The 16,568-nt window shown below is 42.5% G+C and overlaps 2 protein-coding genes across 6 annotated transcripts in view; one reads left to right on the top strand and one right to left on the bottom strand.

Moving 5' to 3' along the window:
- Nucleotides 1–12,331, top strand: part of ASAH2 (N-acylsphingosine amidohydrolase 2) — a 35,458-nt gene extending 23,127 nt beyond the window's left edge. For all 3 annotated transcript variants that reach the window (XM_081004560.1, XM_081004559.1, XM_081004561.1), the window contains exons 12-23: nt 1,712–1,798; nt 2,999–3,103; nt 3,221–3,302; nt 5,593–5,708; nt 6,251–6,345; nt 7,703–7,742; nt 8,260–8,355; nt 8,904–8,999; nt 9,490–9,633; nt 10,472–10,531; nt 10,814–10,902; nt 11,956–12,331. In XM_081004560.1, coding sequence (XP_080860686.1) covers nt 1,712–1,798; nt 2,999–3,103; nt 3,221–3,302; nt 5,593–5,708; nt 6,251–6,345; nt 7,703–7,742; nt 8,260–8,355; nt 8,904–8,999; nt 9,490–9,633; nt 10,472–10,531; nt 10,814–10,902; nt 11,956–12,130 — 1,185 coding nt within the window. In that variant the 3' untranslated portion in view covers nt 12,131–12,331. The remainder of the gene's footprint in view (nt 1–1,711; nt 1,799–2,998; nt 3,104–3,220; nt 3,303–5,592; nt 5,709–6,250; nt 6,346–7,702; nt 7,743–8,259; nt 8,356–8,903; nt 9,000–9,489; nt 9,634–10,471; nt 10,532–10,813; nt 10,903–11,955) is intronic.
- Nucleotides 12,332–12,489: 158 nt separating this feature from the next.
- The window catches only part of SLC16A12 (solute carrier family 16 member 12), a 50,166-nt gene continuing 46,087 nt past the window's right edge, over nt 12,490–16,568 (bottom strand). For all 3 annotated transcript variants that reach the window (XM_081004565.1, XM_081004566.1, XM_081004567.1), the window contains one exon: nt 12,490–16,278. In XM_081004565.1, the coding sequence (XP_080860691.1) occupies nt 16,031–16,278 (248 nt within the window). In that variant the 3' untranslated portion in view covers nt 12,490–16,030. The remainder of the gene's footprint in view (nt 16,279–16,568) is intronic.

Raw genomic sequence — 16,568 nt, 5'->3', positions numbered from 1 at the left:
ACCTTTGAGTGGCTCACATAGCACAGGATAAAATACTCCTTAAAACCGACTGCTAAAATCAATCTATGTCTAGATTGGTTTTGTCTCCTCTCCAGTTTCAATTATAGGGTTCCCAGTGCTTCCCTCACACCCTGTAAAACCTCAATAAGCAGGTTTAGCAAAACCACAACTCCTACATACTCAGCCATCTATAAATGTCTCGGTCTTTCTGTTTCAGCATACTTTGTACATAAATTATCTCAAGAGGAGTTTCAGATACTCATTAAATACAAAATTACACTACTGCTGCCCAAGTTAAATGCCGCTGGCTAATTACATCTTTACCCACGGAAAGAGTTTAGAATTGTTTGTACTGCGCTTTTGCAAATGGTGCTTCATCCAGCACCATTCTAGCTGACATAATGAATTAGGCCAGTAGCAATCCTGATGGCACAACCAAATGGCTTGAGCTCAGCCTGTGAATTTGGCCAGAACCTAGGTGAAATGCAGCCAACGTTTATAGCAACCAATTTCATGAACTTGGGGAGTCATTCTGAGCATCTCTCAAACCAGGACAATGATCCACAATAACCCAGTTTTCTGTAGCTGCTGTTGAGGTTTTTGTCACAGTTCAGTTTAAAGGCGTGGTGTGCGGCTGATGCAAATGCTATTTCCCCATTCCCATTCAGTACCAATCCTCCTTCTGTTATTTGCATGTGCCTTTCCTCGAAACTCACAATGAGATGCCAGACTGGCAAACAAGGAAAGGGACATATGAGATCAAATAGTGGGTTTGATCTCATTTTGGGGTGGGGGTGGGGGGTTGCAAAGACGACAAATGAAATCCATTCCACAGTAGTGGAGAAACAGCATCCTCCCTGGTGCCCCCAGAGTGGCCTGTGGCAGTGTTAGAATTCTATTCAGGACATCTTTCTATCTTCCCTACAAGATGAGTGAAAGGGAAATATTTATTTATTTAGCATAAATAAATATGTGCGGTGCTTTACAGAGCACCAGAGGCCACGTTCCTGCCTCAGGGTGCTTACAATCCAAAAATCAACTGAGAGAAAATCAACAAGAGGAAGGGACTCTGGTTAAGATGGTGTCAGGTCAGAAAGCTGGCTCCGGAGCTCTGCTGATCACATGATTTTAATTGAGTTTTAATTGGTTTTAACTTGTGCCAAATCAATGGTTTTATCAACAAGAGGAAGGCGAGGAGAGGCGGAGAGTTACTAGAGAAGCAACTGGTGTGTTTGTCTCAATTGTGTGCACCTAGAGTAGAACATAGGAACTGAGCTGCAGGAGCAAAGATCACAGGGAGAGATGTACTATTGGGATAAGAGATAAGTGGGGAGACAGTTCCTTCTGATCACACTGGGAGAAAAGAGATAAGCCTCCCCACTTCCTGATAAGGGTCCCTCCCCTTCAATGCCTGAATTTAAGCAAGGAAAACTAGATGCACAGGTGCCTGTTCTGTATCTAGCAAGCATCTTGGCCGGCCCTAAGGCCCAATTCATATATTTTCCTAGCTATGTAGGAGTCCCATAATAGCGGAGTAATATAAATAAGTTTCCTGACAGTGCAGGTTCATGGAATTATGATGGAAATACATATAAGAGCTGCCCTCTTTGATAAAACTGCTACAACAGTTTTTGCCTCTGTATACTATAGTATAAAACTATATATTAACAGTTTGTGCCTTTCCCCTTTTATTTGTTCTCTCCAATGTTAGGCCACAAAGTGCATAGCTTCAGGTCCTGGCAAGGATATGTCTGAGAGCTCCAAAATAATTGGCAGAAACATCTACTTGAAAGCGAAGGTAAGCTTTGATGGGTTGAAATTCTAGGATGCCTTTGTGTTTTAAAAACAAGCATTCTTCTGACAATTAAGTTTTCATCTGTAAGTCTTTGAAAATGCCTTTGACCATTTCTTCCAGCTGGAAATAGGTAGGTAAAGGTAAAGGACCCCTGGACGGTTAGGTCCAGTCAAAGGCAGCTATGGGGTGCGGCACCCATTTCGCTTCAGAGTTCTTTTTCCAGTCCATTCCAAGGACATAGGGAGAGTCACAATACATTCTTATCTTACTTCATATTGATAGGCACCTTATCTGACAGGTAAGGCTGATGGTATGTAACTAGTTCAAACCCAGGAAGCGCTACTGAATAGTGATGACTGAATAGTTTGCTGTGAATTTCTTCCTCTGAAATATTGTTGGTAATACCAGCCTGACTCCTATTCAATAGAGTGGGAATAAATATCACTATTGTGCACAAAACTAGCTGTGCCATAAACAGTTCCTACCATTCTAGTAGGGGGAGGTGGTGTGTTGTTGTTGTTGTTTTTTTAAAAAAGGCAAATATCCATGACCTATTAAGACTCAGTTCAGATACCCAGGAAGGATATAGATCATTCTTGTCCTCAGAAGAAGCAGTTCTATTCCATAGAGTAGTTGATCGCTGTTCTGGCTTTCTTCTCTTCCAGTATTACCCCCTCCTAACTAGCAGAGAAGATTAAATCGGCTGCATGAGAGAGAACAATAGAACAGAAAAAGGACCGCCAGTAATGATGATTCACCCAAGGCTAATATGACGTGCAGAGATGACTCTTGGGAGTGGGGCAGAGATGATGGCATCCTTCTGTACACGATAGCACTACACTTGTCGGGACAGTGCTGGGGTTGCAGTGAAATCAGCAAATGTCTGGGGCAGGTGCAGTGTTCCCAAAAGTGTATCCATTGCTGCCACCCCAGAGCTCACCCAACCTTGCCCCATCCCAAATGCCTTGTCGCTGCCTCCGGAAGGGTACCACTGCCTCCACTTCTCACCCCCTCAGGAACCAACTGTTGACATGGCTGAGACTCACTCCATCTCAGGAGCAAATAGCAAAGCAAGGAGGGGGAGGCTATGCAATAGGGCCTCCAGCCTTCCTATGTGTAGGGGAAGTTGGTAGGACAGAGCCTCTGGAAATATAAGCATGCAGATTAGGGTGGGTTTTCCCATGACTGCCATTTGTATTTCAGGAACTGTCTATGAAGGCCTCCGAAGAGATAAGTGGCCCCATCAGATCAAGTCACGAGTGGGTGGACATGGCTAACTTCACTGTGCAGCTCAATGCTACTCACTCGGTAAAGTATCAGCAGCCACCTTGGAAGTCTGTTGCTAGGTAGAAAGTCAGCAAATAAACAACAATACAGAGGCATTTACAAAGCGCACCTTAACTTTTTCATTATGCTTTTCTCAAGGGAAAAACATGTAAACCTGCTATGGGGTACAGCTTTGCTGCTGGTACTGTAGATGGACCAGGCATCCTGAATTTCACTCAAGGCAAGTGGAGATAAACATTACAGTTGACTTGCAACTTGCACACTTTTAACTTGCGCAATTACAGCTTTGCATGCCTGGCATGTTGGGTTCCGGAGAGAGGGATGATCACACATGGTAAGTTCAGGCTATGCACTATTTTTCCCTTTGTGTACAGTCCCTGGAAACTAATACCCACGCAAGTTGTAAGTTGTCTGTATATGTTTGCTAATTATTGGGGGGCCACTAGGGGCGCATTGGAAGATGGCCGACAATACCATCTCTCCGACCCACACGGGGTAATTAAGAGGCTGTTATGGGAGTAGGCAGCCTCCCTTGTTGCCCCAAGGAAACGGGGAACACTGCCCTTGCCTGCTGTGCCCATAAATCACCCCCTAATTCGAAAGAAGGGGGTGAGGGCCCTAGGCAGAATGCCCCCATGTGGACATCGGCTCTCCTGGACGCTGTCTCTGATCGCGCACTAGTTGCAGCAATTTGGAATAATTAATTACAAAAAAAGCAAATGCACATATTTCAAGTGAAGAAGGGGAGTGAAATCTGCTAATTTAAGTGACCTCTACGAAAGAAGACGACGGGCTGGAGAAACAGGAATATTTTACGACGAAGATACACTAAAGGCGGGGTATGTTGACAATGGGGCTGAATGGGGGGGGACCTTTTTTACTTTCCTTCTATGTGATTTACAAGAACCCCTCCTCATTAGAACCGTCGGTTGAACTGACCCAAGCAGGATGATTAAGGTCTGTGTGGAGATAAACTTTAACCAAAAGTATGCTTTATGGAGACCGAGAAGCGGATTTAAAATGACTAAGCTAATGTGCTGGAGGACTAGAGTTCACTCTGTTTGAAATTAAGTACCATTTTTCTCAAGCCCGGGAGCAACCCGTGTTAAGAGCCTGCTGAGGATATACGGGAACCTTTGACAGCTGTCAAACTAGCTGTCAAAGCTGGAAAAATTGAAAACTGAAACTCTAACCGATTAAATTGCTACAAAATATTGAAAATAAAGAAAGATTGTTACAAACAAATTTGACTTTTGGATCGGAAGGGAAAGGAACACTAAGTAACCAGAATCCCTCTAGAGGGGATTCTTGGACATTACAAGAATGGAACTAAAAAAGGGAATACAGGAAATACGTGCTGGCTTGGAGAAGCTGACTTCTCTCGTGGGAAAGTGGTTAGAGATGAATGAGAAAGGCCTTGTTTTGTCTACGAGCCCTTCAAACCTGAAGTTATCTGAAAATATACCAACTGAATTGGAAAGGGACTCGTTGTTCAAAACACAGGCAGCTGGACAAGAAAAAGAACCAAAGATTGAGGAGGAAAAGACATCTGCCAAGCAAGAGGAGCTGAAAGAAGGGATGGCTGAGACATCACAGAAGAGAAAAGAGAGACGGAGATCTGCTAAGAAGAAACTCAAATTGACCAAGGTCAAAGTTGGACTATTTGGGACATATAGTATGAAACAGCGTTGGAGCACCATCTTTAAACAAGTAGGTCTTGTTGGAAGAATCATGGCCAGCATTGAGAAATTACTTCTTCGATCCTGGGAGTTAAGTATGAGAGACTTTCGAAGAAATCGGCTGAAAGGGACTGTGAGAGATTTGCGTGCCTCGGACGTAAGATCACCAGGCTAAAAAGATGGACTAAATGTATTTTGGTTAAGGATTGAAACCGGGGAGAGAAGGGTGGGATTTAACAGTCCGAAGGGGGTTTGTATCTTTTTTTTTTCTTTTGTGTTTTTGCAGTATAAAAATTATAGGTTTTTTATTGTCATAAGAATGGGGAATTCGTGGAGGGGAAATAGTGGCAGCCTTAGGAAAGGTATCTTTTTTAGTTTTATGCTTACATTTTTGTTTTTTTCCCCCTCTATATATAGGGTTAAGGTATATATCTTAATAAAATGCTAAGGTATAACAATGAACTAAAGTTTAATTTTACTATAAAAACTATTTTAATTAAATTAGGGTTAAGTGATTTTAATAAACTATGTTTCAGGATATTAAGGGGAAAACTTGCTTGAATAAATAATTGGAGTTGGAAAACAATAAGGGGAGACGTGGGGAAGCTCTGAAAAGAAGTTACTGAAAATGAGTGTTAAAAGGTGGAAATTTTCTTTGCTGTTTTTTGTTGTTGTTTTTCTTTTTTTTCTGGATTTCCTACTTTTTTCTTATCTCTTTATTTCTCTTTTCTGCTCTGTTATTTGCAACCTTTTGAAAATTTAATAAAGATTATTATAAAAAAAAAAAATCTAATAAACACCTCTTAAACTATCTTACATATTTGTTGACAGGCACAACAGAAGGCAATTCATTGTGGGATGCACTTCGTGATGCATTACTTGTTGAGCCATCCAATGAAACAAAAGAATGCCACAGTCCGAAGCCCATCCTGATTCCTACAGGAGAGGTATGAAACATGAGAATTTGCTGCCAGGAGTGAATCCATTTCAGCTCAGACTTGAGTAATCTAATTGATGTGGACCTAGATAGTCAACATAATGCTGTGCACACCAGTCTTCTCTGAGCAAAAAGGCACTTTCCCAGGCTGGTTTTCCTGGAAGAGGCTGATTGCCATTGTGCAATATTTGAGTTTATTTACAAATAAAATAGGTGGAGCATAGATAGAGGCGCATCTCCTCATACCTCCATTCACTTTTCTCTGATCAGTCACTAGTCCCCACAATTTTGGTGAGGATGAGGATGGACTGTTTCAGAGGACTCAGCTAGATTGGTAAAGAAAAAGCGATTGATATGCATTATATATGCGATATAACATTGTGCCACCAGATAGCGCTGTGGAGCCCCGTTTTTCTCTACACGTTTTCCCTGTTTAAATTTAGAATGCTTTTAACTGAAACGCTTCTTTGATGTGTCTAGATTCAGCCAGAATGGCATCTTTCAGAATAAAAGCTAACATGAGATTCTCATTTACTTCCTGAATTTCTTAAGCTTTCAAAACCTTACCCATGGCACCCACATGTGATTGATGTTCAAATAGCAACCATTGGATCTGTGGCAATAGTGGCTCTTCCAGGAGAGTTTACGTATGTATTCACATTCTACGTTGATAGTAAAGTGCATTCATTAATGTGTGTTAAGGACCTTCACAGTGCGTTCAAAAGCAGGATAAATAGTTGAAGGGAAAGAGATAGTTCTGAAAGACCTGCAGCTGTGCATTTGGAAATGGAATGAAAAACAGCTGGGAAAGTGGAAAGGTCAAACAGACAATATGAGTGGCATATTAGTTCTGTATTAAAGTACTGCAAACTTAAAAGGAGAAGGTCCAATGCTTTTTTTTTTTTTAATAATAAAAAAGGTGCCAGTATTCACCATGAAGTTGTCCATTAAGTGCCACACTTTCAACATTTGCAAAAAAAAAGGTGGGGGAAAGGTGGAGCTGGTACTAAGTAATAATAATAATTTATTATTTATACCCCGCCCATCTGGCTGGGTTTCCCCAACCACTCTGGGCGGCTTCCAACAGAATATTAAAATACAATAGTCCATTACACATTAAAAGCTTCCCTAAACAGGGCTGTCTTCTGATGTCTTCTAAAAGTCTGGTAGTTGTTGTTCTCTTTGACATCTGGTGGGAGGGTGTTCCACAGGGCGGGTGCCACTACCGAGAAGGCCCTCTGCCTGGTTCCCTGTAACTTGGCTTCTTGGAACGAGGGAACCGCCAGAAGGCCCTCGGCGTTGGATTTCAGTGTCCGGGTAGAACGATGGGGGTGGAGACACTCCTTCAGGTATACTGGACCGAGGCCGTTTACCCTTGAATACTCCCAGAAAAAATAGCACTGGAAAAGATCCATTCCCGTTTGACTTTGTACACATTAGCATAGTAACTATGTTATATTTAATACACAGTGGACACAACTGAGCAAAAGATAAGTCATGATTAAGGTTGCAATTCTGTGCCCAATTACCTGCAGTAATATAGGGCTGCAGTATCAGTCGTATTTAAAGCAATGGGACTTAATCTAGTCACTAGCTTGTTCTCTAAGTTTCAGCTTAACTTAGAGTAGCTCTGATCTAGATCTACAAGTCCTTTTCTATTCCCTTGTGCAATGTCAGAGATGTCAGTAATTGTTTTTGCCCTTCTCCTAAATCCCCTACAGATTTTGGAAGTACAAATCCCATCAACTCCAGTCAGCATGACCATGGAAGGGATAGCCCATAACATCTAGAGGGCACCAAATGGGGGGATGCTTAATAGTAGTAGTAGTAGTAGTAATATCTGCGTTACATCCATAGATCTCAGGGTGGTTCACAACATAAAAAATCGGTTCTGTACCAATCACCTACAAACCTTCAAGGTGCTTTGATAGTCTTGAAACCTGATTTACTTACAGCTCAGTGGGAGGGTATGGACACTGATGTATCTGTTTTCATGTTTCTCAGGACAATGGCTGGTAGAAGGGTGCGTGAAGCTGTTAAAAGTGTAAGTTCACAGCTTTAAAAGTATATGGGATTGCCCATAAGACAATTCTCCCGCTCTTGATTTATTCATTTCCCCTTTGAATCAATAAGGTAAAGGTAAAGGGACCCCTGACCATCAGGTCCAGTCGTGGCCAACTCTGGGGTTGCAGCGCTCATCTCGCTTTATTGGCCGAGGGAGCCGGCGTACGGCTTCCGGGTCATGTGGCCAGCATGACTAAGCCGCTTCTGGCTGAATCAATAGACTATTATAAAAAGCTAGCTTGGGCAATAGTTTCTTTCTACTAGTCCCATCCCGTCCTGCTCACATGCCACTGCCACAGTCTTGCTAAACTGAGGAGGATTTAACTCCCACCCTACTTATCAGCTGATGAGCGGAGGGTCAAATTCTGCTGCTTTGGCTATGCACCCTACAGGCCCATGCAGTTAATGCATGATTCAATCCCAAGGTCATTAGTTCTGAATAGTAATTAGTTCTTCTGCTTCATGCCGATTGACTCATTTGTGCACCTGTTTCTTAGGAATTTGAGAGTCAAGGGAAACCAGGAATGAATATTATACTTTCGGGACTGTGTAATATTTATACCCACTATGTAACTACTTACGAAGAATACCAGGTAAATAAACTGGCACCACCCTCGTACAAAATTTCTTTTTCTTTCATATCTGACCATCTTTCATTACAGCTGCAAACTCATTAACACCCACACCAGCAAATGAATGACTCAAAATTACCTCCAGAAAAATTGTGGATAGATTGGAAGCCCCATGTCCATATAAAGGCACTTTTCGAAGGTACCTGTCATCTAGTAATTTAGCAGGAGCATGAAACAACAATAAACCCCAGAGGGCCTGCTCCCTGTTTTTCTGTTGATGCCACTACACCTCATTACACTCCCACAGGGAGTGGAGGTTATTGTTCCTTGTCCTTGCGCACAGAAGCCAGATCAGAGCAGCCGGTCCTCCTTCACTACCTGAGGCAAAACAGGAAGATGCCACCCTGCCTCTGCCTAGCTTACAGGGGTCACATGGCAACTTCGGCACGTCTCCAGAAGAAGCCACCACCACCACACAAAAGCAGCAGGGGCAGGCAGGGCACTTTGGCAAGTTCTGAGGCCCTTGATGCCAGCCCAGAACTCAGGTGTTTTCCTATGTCACTTCACAGGTTCAACGATACGAAGGAGCATCCACCATTTTTGGACCACACACCCTTTCTGCTTACATCCAGTCATTCCGTGCTCTGGCCAGGGCTATTGCTAAGGTAATTGCTGAGCTGTACAGATGGGACTCTCTATATTTAATTGAAACAGAAGTGCGGTCTTTTCTTTTGTGTTCTTCAAGGGCTATTTCGTAATGCAGCTTGGACGCTCAGTATTTAGGACCGGCTCTACCATTAGGTAGAAGGTGGCAGCACTAAGCTCTTGCCTCTTCCCTTTTCCATGCCTGTACAGTGGTACCTTGGGTTAGGAACTTAATTCATTCCGGAGGTCCGTTCTTAACCTGAAACTGTTCTTAACCTGAAGCACCACTTTAGCTAATGCGGCCTCTTGCTGCTGCCGCTGCACTGCCGGAGCACGATTTCTGTTCTCATCCTGAAACAAAGTTCTTAACCCGAGGTATTATTTCTGGATTAGCGGAGTCTGTAACCTGAAGCGTATGTAACCTGAAGCGTATGTAACCCAAGGTACCACTGTACATCATTAAGACGCAACAGACCATTGCCATTTCAAAGCAAATTTAACTCATTTCAGGATACTGTTCCAGACTTGCCCAAACTCCCAGAGCCAGTCATTTTCAACATAAGCCTGAACCTTTTGCTTCCTGTTCTTGATGCAAAACCACTTGGTAGCAAATTTGGGGACGTTGTACAAGATGCACGGTCAACGTACAGGGTGGTATGTATACCATTTTTTAAAAAATAAAATACTACGGTGTTCTTCTTTGTACTATTTTGAACATGGAAATTATGCAGTTTCTTAACTTACATCAAATATACTAATTAAGGATATGCATTTAGGAAATAGAATTAGAAGTTAGAATGGTAGTAGCCCCATTAATATTCATATTGGATTAAATAGACATGAACCAAAAGAACTCCAAATGAGATAACCCCAAACACTTTTTTCATTAATTATTTTCAGCCTTCTTTTTCCACACACACCCTTTCCAGATTTATTTAGCTCTACACACACACACACTCTACTCCAACACACACATGATGAAAGTTGGGCAACTGAAGGGGTGTTCCCCCCCCCAATGCTTTTATGTTGGAAGTGGACTTTTTTTGCCCTACTGCGCAGATCTGTGCAAAGTTAGCTTCTGAAATGCAATCTGAATTTTGAAATACAGAAGAACTAAATCTGAATTAACAAAATACAAATGAAAAACATACAAAATAAATTACGAAAATAATGTTTAACCCCCCCCCCAAAAAAGGTAAAAATATAGCCACTACCCTCCATTCCTCTGAGTTCTTTATTGAACCAAAACAGCACCATTTGTGCAACAAAGAAATAACCCCACCCTCTTTTCAAAGCCACTGTACAATACAGCACATTCCTTTATGTCTGTTTAATGGCTGCTACTATAGTAGGAGCTGAACAAACACCACCCTAGTGCTCAGAGGGAAGTAGTGATCATCACCTGACCTCCTTGCGCAGGAGCAGTGTTGTGTGGTGTGTACACACAACATAGCGTTCGTTTCCTCAAGAACAATTCTCTCTCACACCTCAGGGCGAAGTTGTCGATGTTCATTTTGTTGGTGCAAATCCAAGGAATTCTGCGGCAAATATGGTAAGAATCTTCAGGGACAGGTTTTTTCTGGGTTTGTTGGTTTCCAGCCCCCCCCCCCCCATCTCCCTGCATTTCTGTGCAGAGATTTGAGGTGCAAGAAATATGGGAGCATAAGGGATACCGAGAGGAAACAAAGGTGAGGAAGGAATAGCACTGGGAACTTTAAAAACACATTGTTTGAAAAAAACATTTATGCCAACGCGCCTCTGCAGAGGCAAGTCTCATCTCATGCTTCTCGTGATAATCTCTGGGTCACTGTTCTGTAAACTTTTTTTTTTCCAGACCAGTTTCACATTTCTCATAGTAGAGAAATTTGACAATGCTTCCAGAAGTTGGCAAGTAGTGCATGATGATGCCTCATGGGACACCAGGTGAGCCAATTAAAAAAATAATAATACAGAGAACTGGCAGGAGTTACATTTTCCTCAAACTGCTGTGGGCCAACCTTTTCACAATCCTAAAAGCATTGCTTGCAGGTTGCAGCAATCCTCTTTTTTAAAATGCAAATAGCATCTTTAAGAGGGGACAATTGTAGGCAGGGAGATTTAACCCTTATGCTTCTCTGCCAAAGTACTGACGAAAATTCCTTGGTACAAGATGCAAGTTCTTCTTGGTTCCAGTGAGAGCTTCTATTCCATTCCAAACAGCAATTTACAGAGCAGTGGTTTTTATTGGGACCACAACCTGGGAGGGAATTTTTCTTTCGAAGCCTCCCCATGTGTCATGTAGCTTGTTCTTGATTATGTCCTCCAAAAGCAATGACATGCACCTCTGCTTCCAGATTTGTGGAATGCACTCCCCAGGGAGGCTTGCTTGGTGCAATCTTTTATCAATTTGGGGGCCACCAGGCAACTGCATTCCTTTTTGTGCAACATTATCACTGATGCAGCCTGTTTCATACAGTAGAAATGGGAAGTATAAATGTGAAAATACGAAGTTGATGAATTGGCTTATATATAGGTATATTATGTTAACCTTCAGCAATAATGGCTTTAAATGTCTCAACATCTAATTTGAAATTTGTTGCTCGTAATATCAGGGCCCTTGCTCATCCCAGTTGGGCATAGGAAGCAGACACCATGAAATGCAAACTGTGACATTTCAAATAGCTATCTGGACATCCCATAGTCATTAGCTTGCCCACGTTCCAATAAAAAACTACTACCGGTAATTGCCTGCTTGCAATCTCATTTCCCAATCCTTTCCTGAAGACAAGGGACTGGGAAGCACACAACAGGGATCCATTGTGTCCCTTTCTCCCATAGAATCATTGAACTGTAGGGCTGGAAGGGGCCACAAGGCTCATCTTGCCCAATTCCCTGCAGTGCAGGAATATTTTGCCCTATGAAATGTACTTTTCTGGTAACTGTTGCTTGTGTATTCTCTGACTTGGCTTAATCCATCACCCTCGCTCTCCCAACCAGGTTCATCTGGCAAAAAGGCAACTGGGGACAAAGCACATCTCAATTACAATGGCACATTCAAAACAATACTGAACCAGGAAGTTACAGACTACAATACTTTGGTCACAGCAAAGAATTGCTGAGCTCAGTTCGGCCATTTAATGGCTCATCTTCCACATTTGAAGTTTCAAACTGAAATCTGCAATTGTAAAAGTGGTAGCTAGAAGCTGGAATGTTTATCATAAGGGTGATGTAAATAAATGGGAGGCTTTTGTGTAGCAATAGTGGCCATCTCCATCCTTAGCCTCCCAATAGGATTGACTTCTGGTATGAATTCTGTGACCGTGTTCACAGTACTCACAATTTGTTTACAGTCCTCTGCTGTGCAGTAGAAAATGAGATGCCAGGCGCAACAGAGATTGTAGGTTGGTTGTGCAGGGGAGTACATTTAAAGGGAGTAAATTTAAAGACAGACACAGCCGGAATATTTGTACCAGCCTTCAAGCATTTCAAATGAAACACTGTTGTTTCTGATGTCTCATTCTAGTCTGTAGCTCGTTGTACTTATTCTTTAATAACTATTATTTAATAGCATTTTCATAGATCACAGAACTGTAAAGTTGGAAGGCACCCTGAGTCCAACCCCCTGCAATGCAGGAATCTTAGGCCCAACATGGGGCTCAAACTCACAACCCTGAGATCAAGAGTCTCATGTTCTGCCAACTAAGCTGAAATGCAAATTTATAAGTCTATTCTGTGGAATAGTGTTCACTGCAGGTGTTCAAAGATTTGTAACACGGGTGCTAAAACATTGCCCCAAAGTTGTGCTGAGCTAAATGGGCTACTGTGAAAACCTACTCATTTTCTCAGGACAGAAAAATATGTCTGTACTAATGCAGCCCTGGCCAACTGGATACCCTCCAATTCCCATCCACCCCAGCCAACACAAGCTGTCAAGGCCTAGTGGGAGTTGTTACCTATAACACCTGGAGGAAGCTGTGTTGGCTACCTAGGAGGGCCTTAAGAAAGCATACTGTGAAAAGTTGTATGGAGGAAACAATGGGCTGTATCCTTGTGGCAGCACCAGATGTCTACCTGCCAGTCCCGGCAATACAGGACTGTGTGTCGTGTGAGATCTGAACATCTTTGTGAAAGGAACAGCAATTGATAACTTCGCTGTGGCTGGGGCATGCATACTGCATGGACTGCAGGCACTAACTCCCCTGAGTTACTCATGAACACAATTAAATTCAGTAGAATATTTAGCCAAATGTAGCTTTGGGGAAGTGTGTGTTTAGTCTTTGATCACTGGTTTGGTTTGGAAATTTTTATACTGATTAACCTTTTGAAACTGATGAAAGCAAGCTGTTAATTTAATATTAAATTGCCTAGCTATTTATGCAACAGACTCACCAGACTCTGATTTACAATGGAAGGATTAGCTCAGAAAATCATCGGTTTTTAGCAGCTAGCTGTGGAATGTCCAAGTGGTGACAACAGACATGTTCAAAGATCAATAGTGAGTTCCTTATATAATTGGGGTGATGGCTCCCAAAGTTTCTTTTGAGAACATGTTGGCTTTACATGTTTAACAGGTGAATCCCCTCTGCAAGCAGTCAGTTTAGATTGATCTGGTCCCCATCACCAGTCCCCAAAGCCTGCTGGGTAAGGAGGGAGGGAAAAGAAAGAAGGTTGGAAGAAGAAGAAGAGGAGGAGGAGGAAGAAGAGACAGTCCCACCCACTTAATTCTCTGGCTCTGCACACCACCAGCATGTGTCACCTCATGGATTACCCCTGAGTGACCAAAAAAGTTTCCTCATGGTTTGCTTTAAAAGGAACCTTGAAGAGGTCTAGTAGCCATTTGTAAGATCAACCATTATTGGAATGTCTCTCCTGCATGTAGGTAATCATGTACTAGAATTCTTATTTTTGGCCAATAGAACAGGCAAGGCCCAAAACACACCAACCGTGAACAATGCAAAACCATTTGCCACCTACGTGGGAAGTTATATATATAAAACCACTTCAGTACAGATGTGCAGATTCCGGCCATGCCATAAAACAGGTTACTTGAAGTGACCACAACTGCAGAGAGAGAGCTGCCTCACACAAACAGGTTGCACCCACATAACTGCATCATGAACAAGCAAATGTGGCTAGCTACACCTAGAAACAGAGTCACTGCAATGGTTTATAATTGTTGTGCTATTAAGCAGGAGATGTGGCTGAAACGCAGAGAAATACCTTCCATTTGTGCTGCATAATTCTGCTTAGTATATGCATTTTGTCAAGCAGTTTTCTTCTGACAGAAAGCATCTTTGTTGGGCAGGGGCTGGATTTCGCTAATATATGCATTCCACGTGCACTTTTCAATCACATGTACTGTACACATTCTCGGTTGGAGAAATACAAGGCAAAAGATGCAAATTTTTAAGGAGCACTGTGTTTCGGCTCACGAATTGTTCAGGAAGTGTAAACTGCATCTGTTCACTATCAAGATCATCTGAACCCAGAGAATGTTCATTATTAAAAAAAGGTAAAGGTAAAGGACCCCTGGACAGTTAAGTCCAGTCAAAGGCAACTATGGGATGCAGTGCTCATCTCGCTTTCAGGCTGAGGGAGCCGGCGTTTGTCCATAGACAGCTTTCTGCGTCATGTGGCCAGCATGACTAAACTGCTTCTGGTGCAATGGAACACTGTGATGGAAGCCAGAGCTCATGGAAACAGTTTAATTTCCCGCTACAATGGTACCTATTTATCTACTTGCACTGGTGTGCTTTCGAACTGCTAGGTTGGCGTGAGCTGGGACAGAGCAACAGGAGCTCACTCCATCACGGGGATTCGAACCCCTGACCTTTTGATCCGCAAGCCCAAGAGGCTCAGTGGTTTAGACCACAGTGCCACCTGCATTATTAACACCGGATGCATTCACTGAAGGAATGAAGAATTCATCTGCATCAACTTCAAATGCAAACTGAACTCATTTCTCCCCCATCTCTAGCATGCACTCATCAACAATGAATGTTCTCTGGGTTTTAATATGTGTGCAACTGAGCAGAACAAGCACACAAAGAATTTCAAAGCTAAAATTAACTGCCTTTTAGGAAATCAAAAAGGCTTTAAAATATAGGAACAAACCTTAGTTAAATTTAACGAAAGCCCCTTTCTAGATGTTCATTGTATTATGATTCCCAAACAAGAGGGCGAAGCTTACCATAGACAACTGCACTTAAGTGGCTACATCACAAGCAAGAACCCACCATGGTTGGATGCATGTACTCAAGATATTCAAGTGTGTTTACTTTGCACATCAATACTGCAAAAGCTCAGTATTGCTCAGTAGAAAGCTGCCTCCATACCAGCAATGTCGCAACAACTCCTTGTGATACTAGAGCCAGCTTTGCTATGAGTTTTTTCAAATGGAAATTCGTTCCTTCCATTTGTTCCCTCTGATTACTACAAATTGTTTTCAGGTGTTTTAAAGAAGAAACCTGTGAGAATCGCCAGCCTTCCAAAAGCCACATCCCAGTTGTTTATCAAATCCAGGCACATCATAAAGCATATTTTGTGACCTTTTGAAATGAAGTTAACCACAGTATAAAGCAGTTCTGCAGCTGAGTTCCTTTGCAGAAGGCAGTAGGCATCTGTTGATTTTCAGAGTTAGCCAAAGAACACATTTAACCTTTTTTCATCCCTGCTTATTCCAGGCAAGAGCAGCCACGTGCAAAATTAAAAGGTTTTTTACTGTGTCAACACTGTTTTACACACAGTTTTATCATCTATTTGAATGTCTAGTTTGCCTTCTTTGTGCATACAGGGCCACCCTCAACCTCCCCGGCACTGCGTTAGAAACTATCTTAACTACATCCTCAGAGAAGAACTTCCTCCTTCTCTGCTACCCTCATTAGGGCACAGGCTTTTTACCTGCTGAAAGGACAGAAAACAAAAGTCCCATGCAAAGGCGCATTCCTTCTCTCCTTTCTTCCAGTGGGGAGGAACATCTTCAAATAGTGTAGCAAGACTTAACAAAAATCTATCTTAGCAAAGGGTTATTGGGTACACTAAGGAGAGGGGGAGGGCCCTTTCAAGCACGTTGTCATCTTTTGCTATAACTGTTTGCCTCACTGGCCAGCAGCTCCACACCTCTGGGATCTAATTCTCTAGTTACAGAATAGACAATGGCTCCATTTGTCCAGCTTGGTTGCTTGGCCCCAGGCCTCAAGGGAGTCCGTTTCGCCTTCTTGGCTAGTCTTGCGCAACACAGTAGCATCGAGCTGAATATCATGGAAAACCCACACAGCAGAAACGAGGCCATGTAGTTGCCAGTTGTGTCCACAAGCCAACCTGTAGGGAAAGATACAACATTGCTGCTATTATTATTATTATTATTATTATTACTTCAATTTATATACAACCCTTTATCAAAAGATTCCAGGGTCGTGTACAATATTATTAATGCATTAGGGAGAACCTAACCCAGCCTTTCTCAACCTGTGGGTCCCCAGATGTTGTTGAAGTACAACTCCCATCACCCCTAGCTAGCAAGGCCAGAGCTCAGGGATGATGGGAGTTGTAGTCCAACAACATCTGGGGACACACAGGTTGAGAACCGCTGACTACCCTTATGGCTGCAA

The sequence above is a fragment of the Podarcis pityusensis genome (assembly GCF_964106645.2).
Source record: "Podarcis pityusensis genome assembly, chromosome: 5".
NCBI lineage: Eukaryota > Metazoa > Chordata > Lepidosauria > Squamata > Lacertidae > Podarcis > Podarcis pityusensis.
The sequence above is the reverse complement of the archived record's forward strand: the minus strand, read 5'-3'. Positions and strand labels throughout refer to the sequence as shown.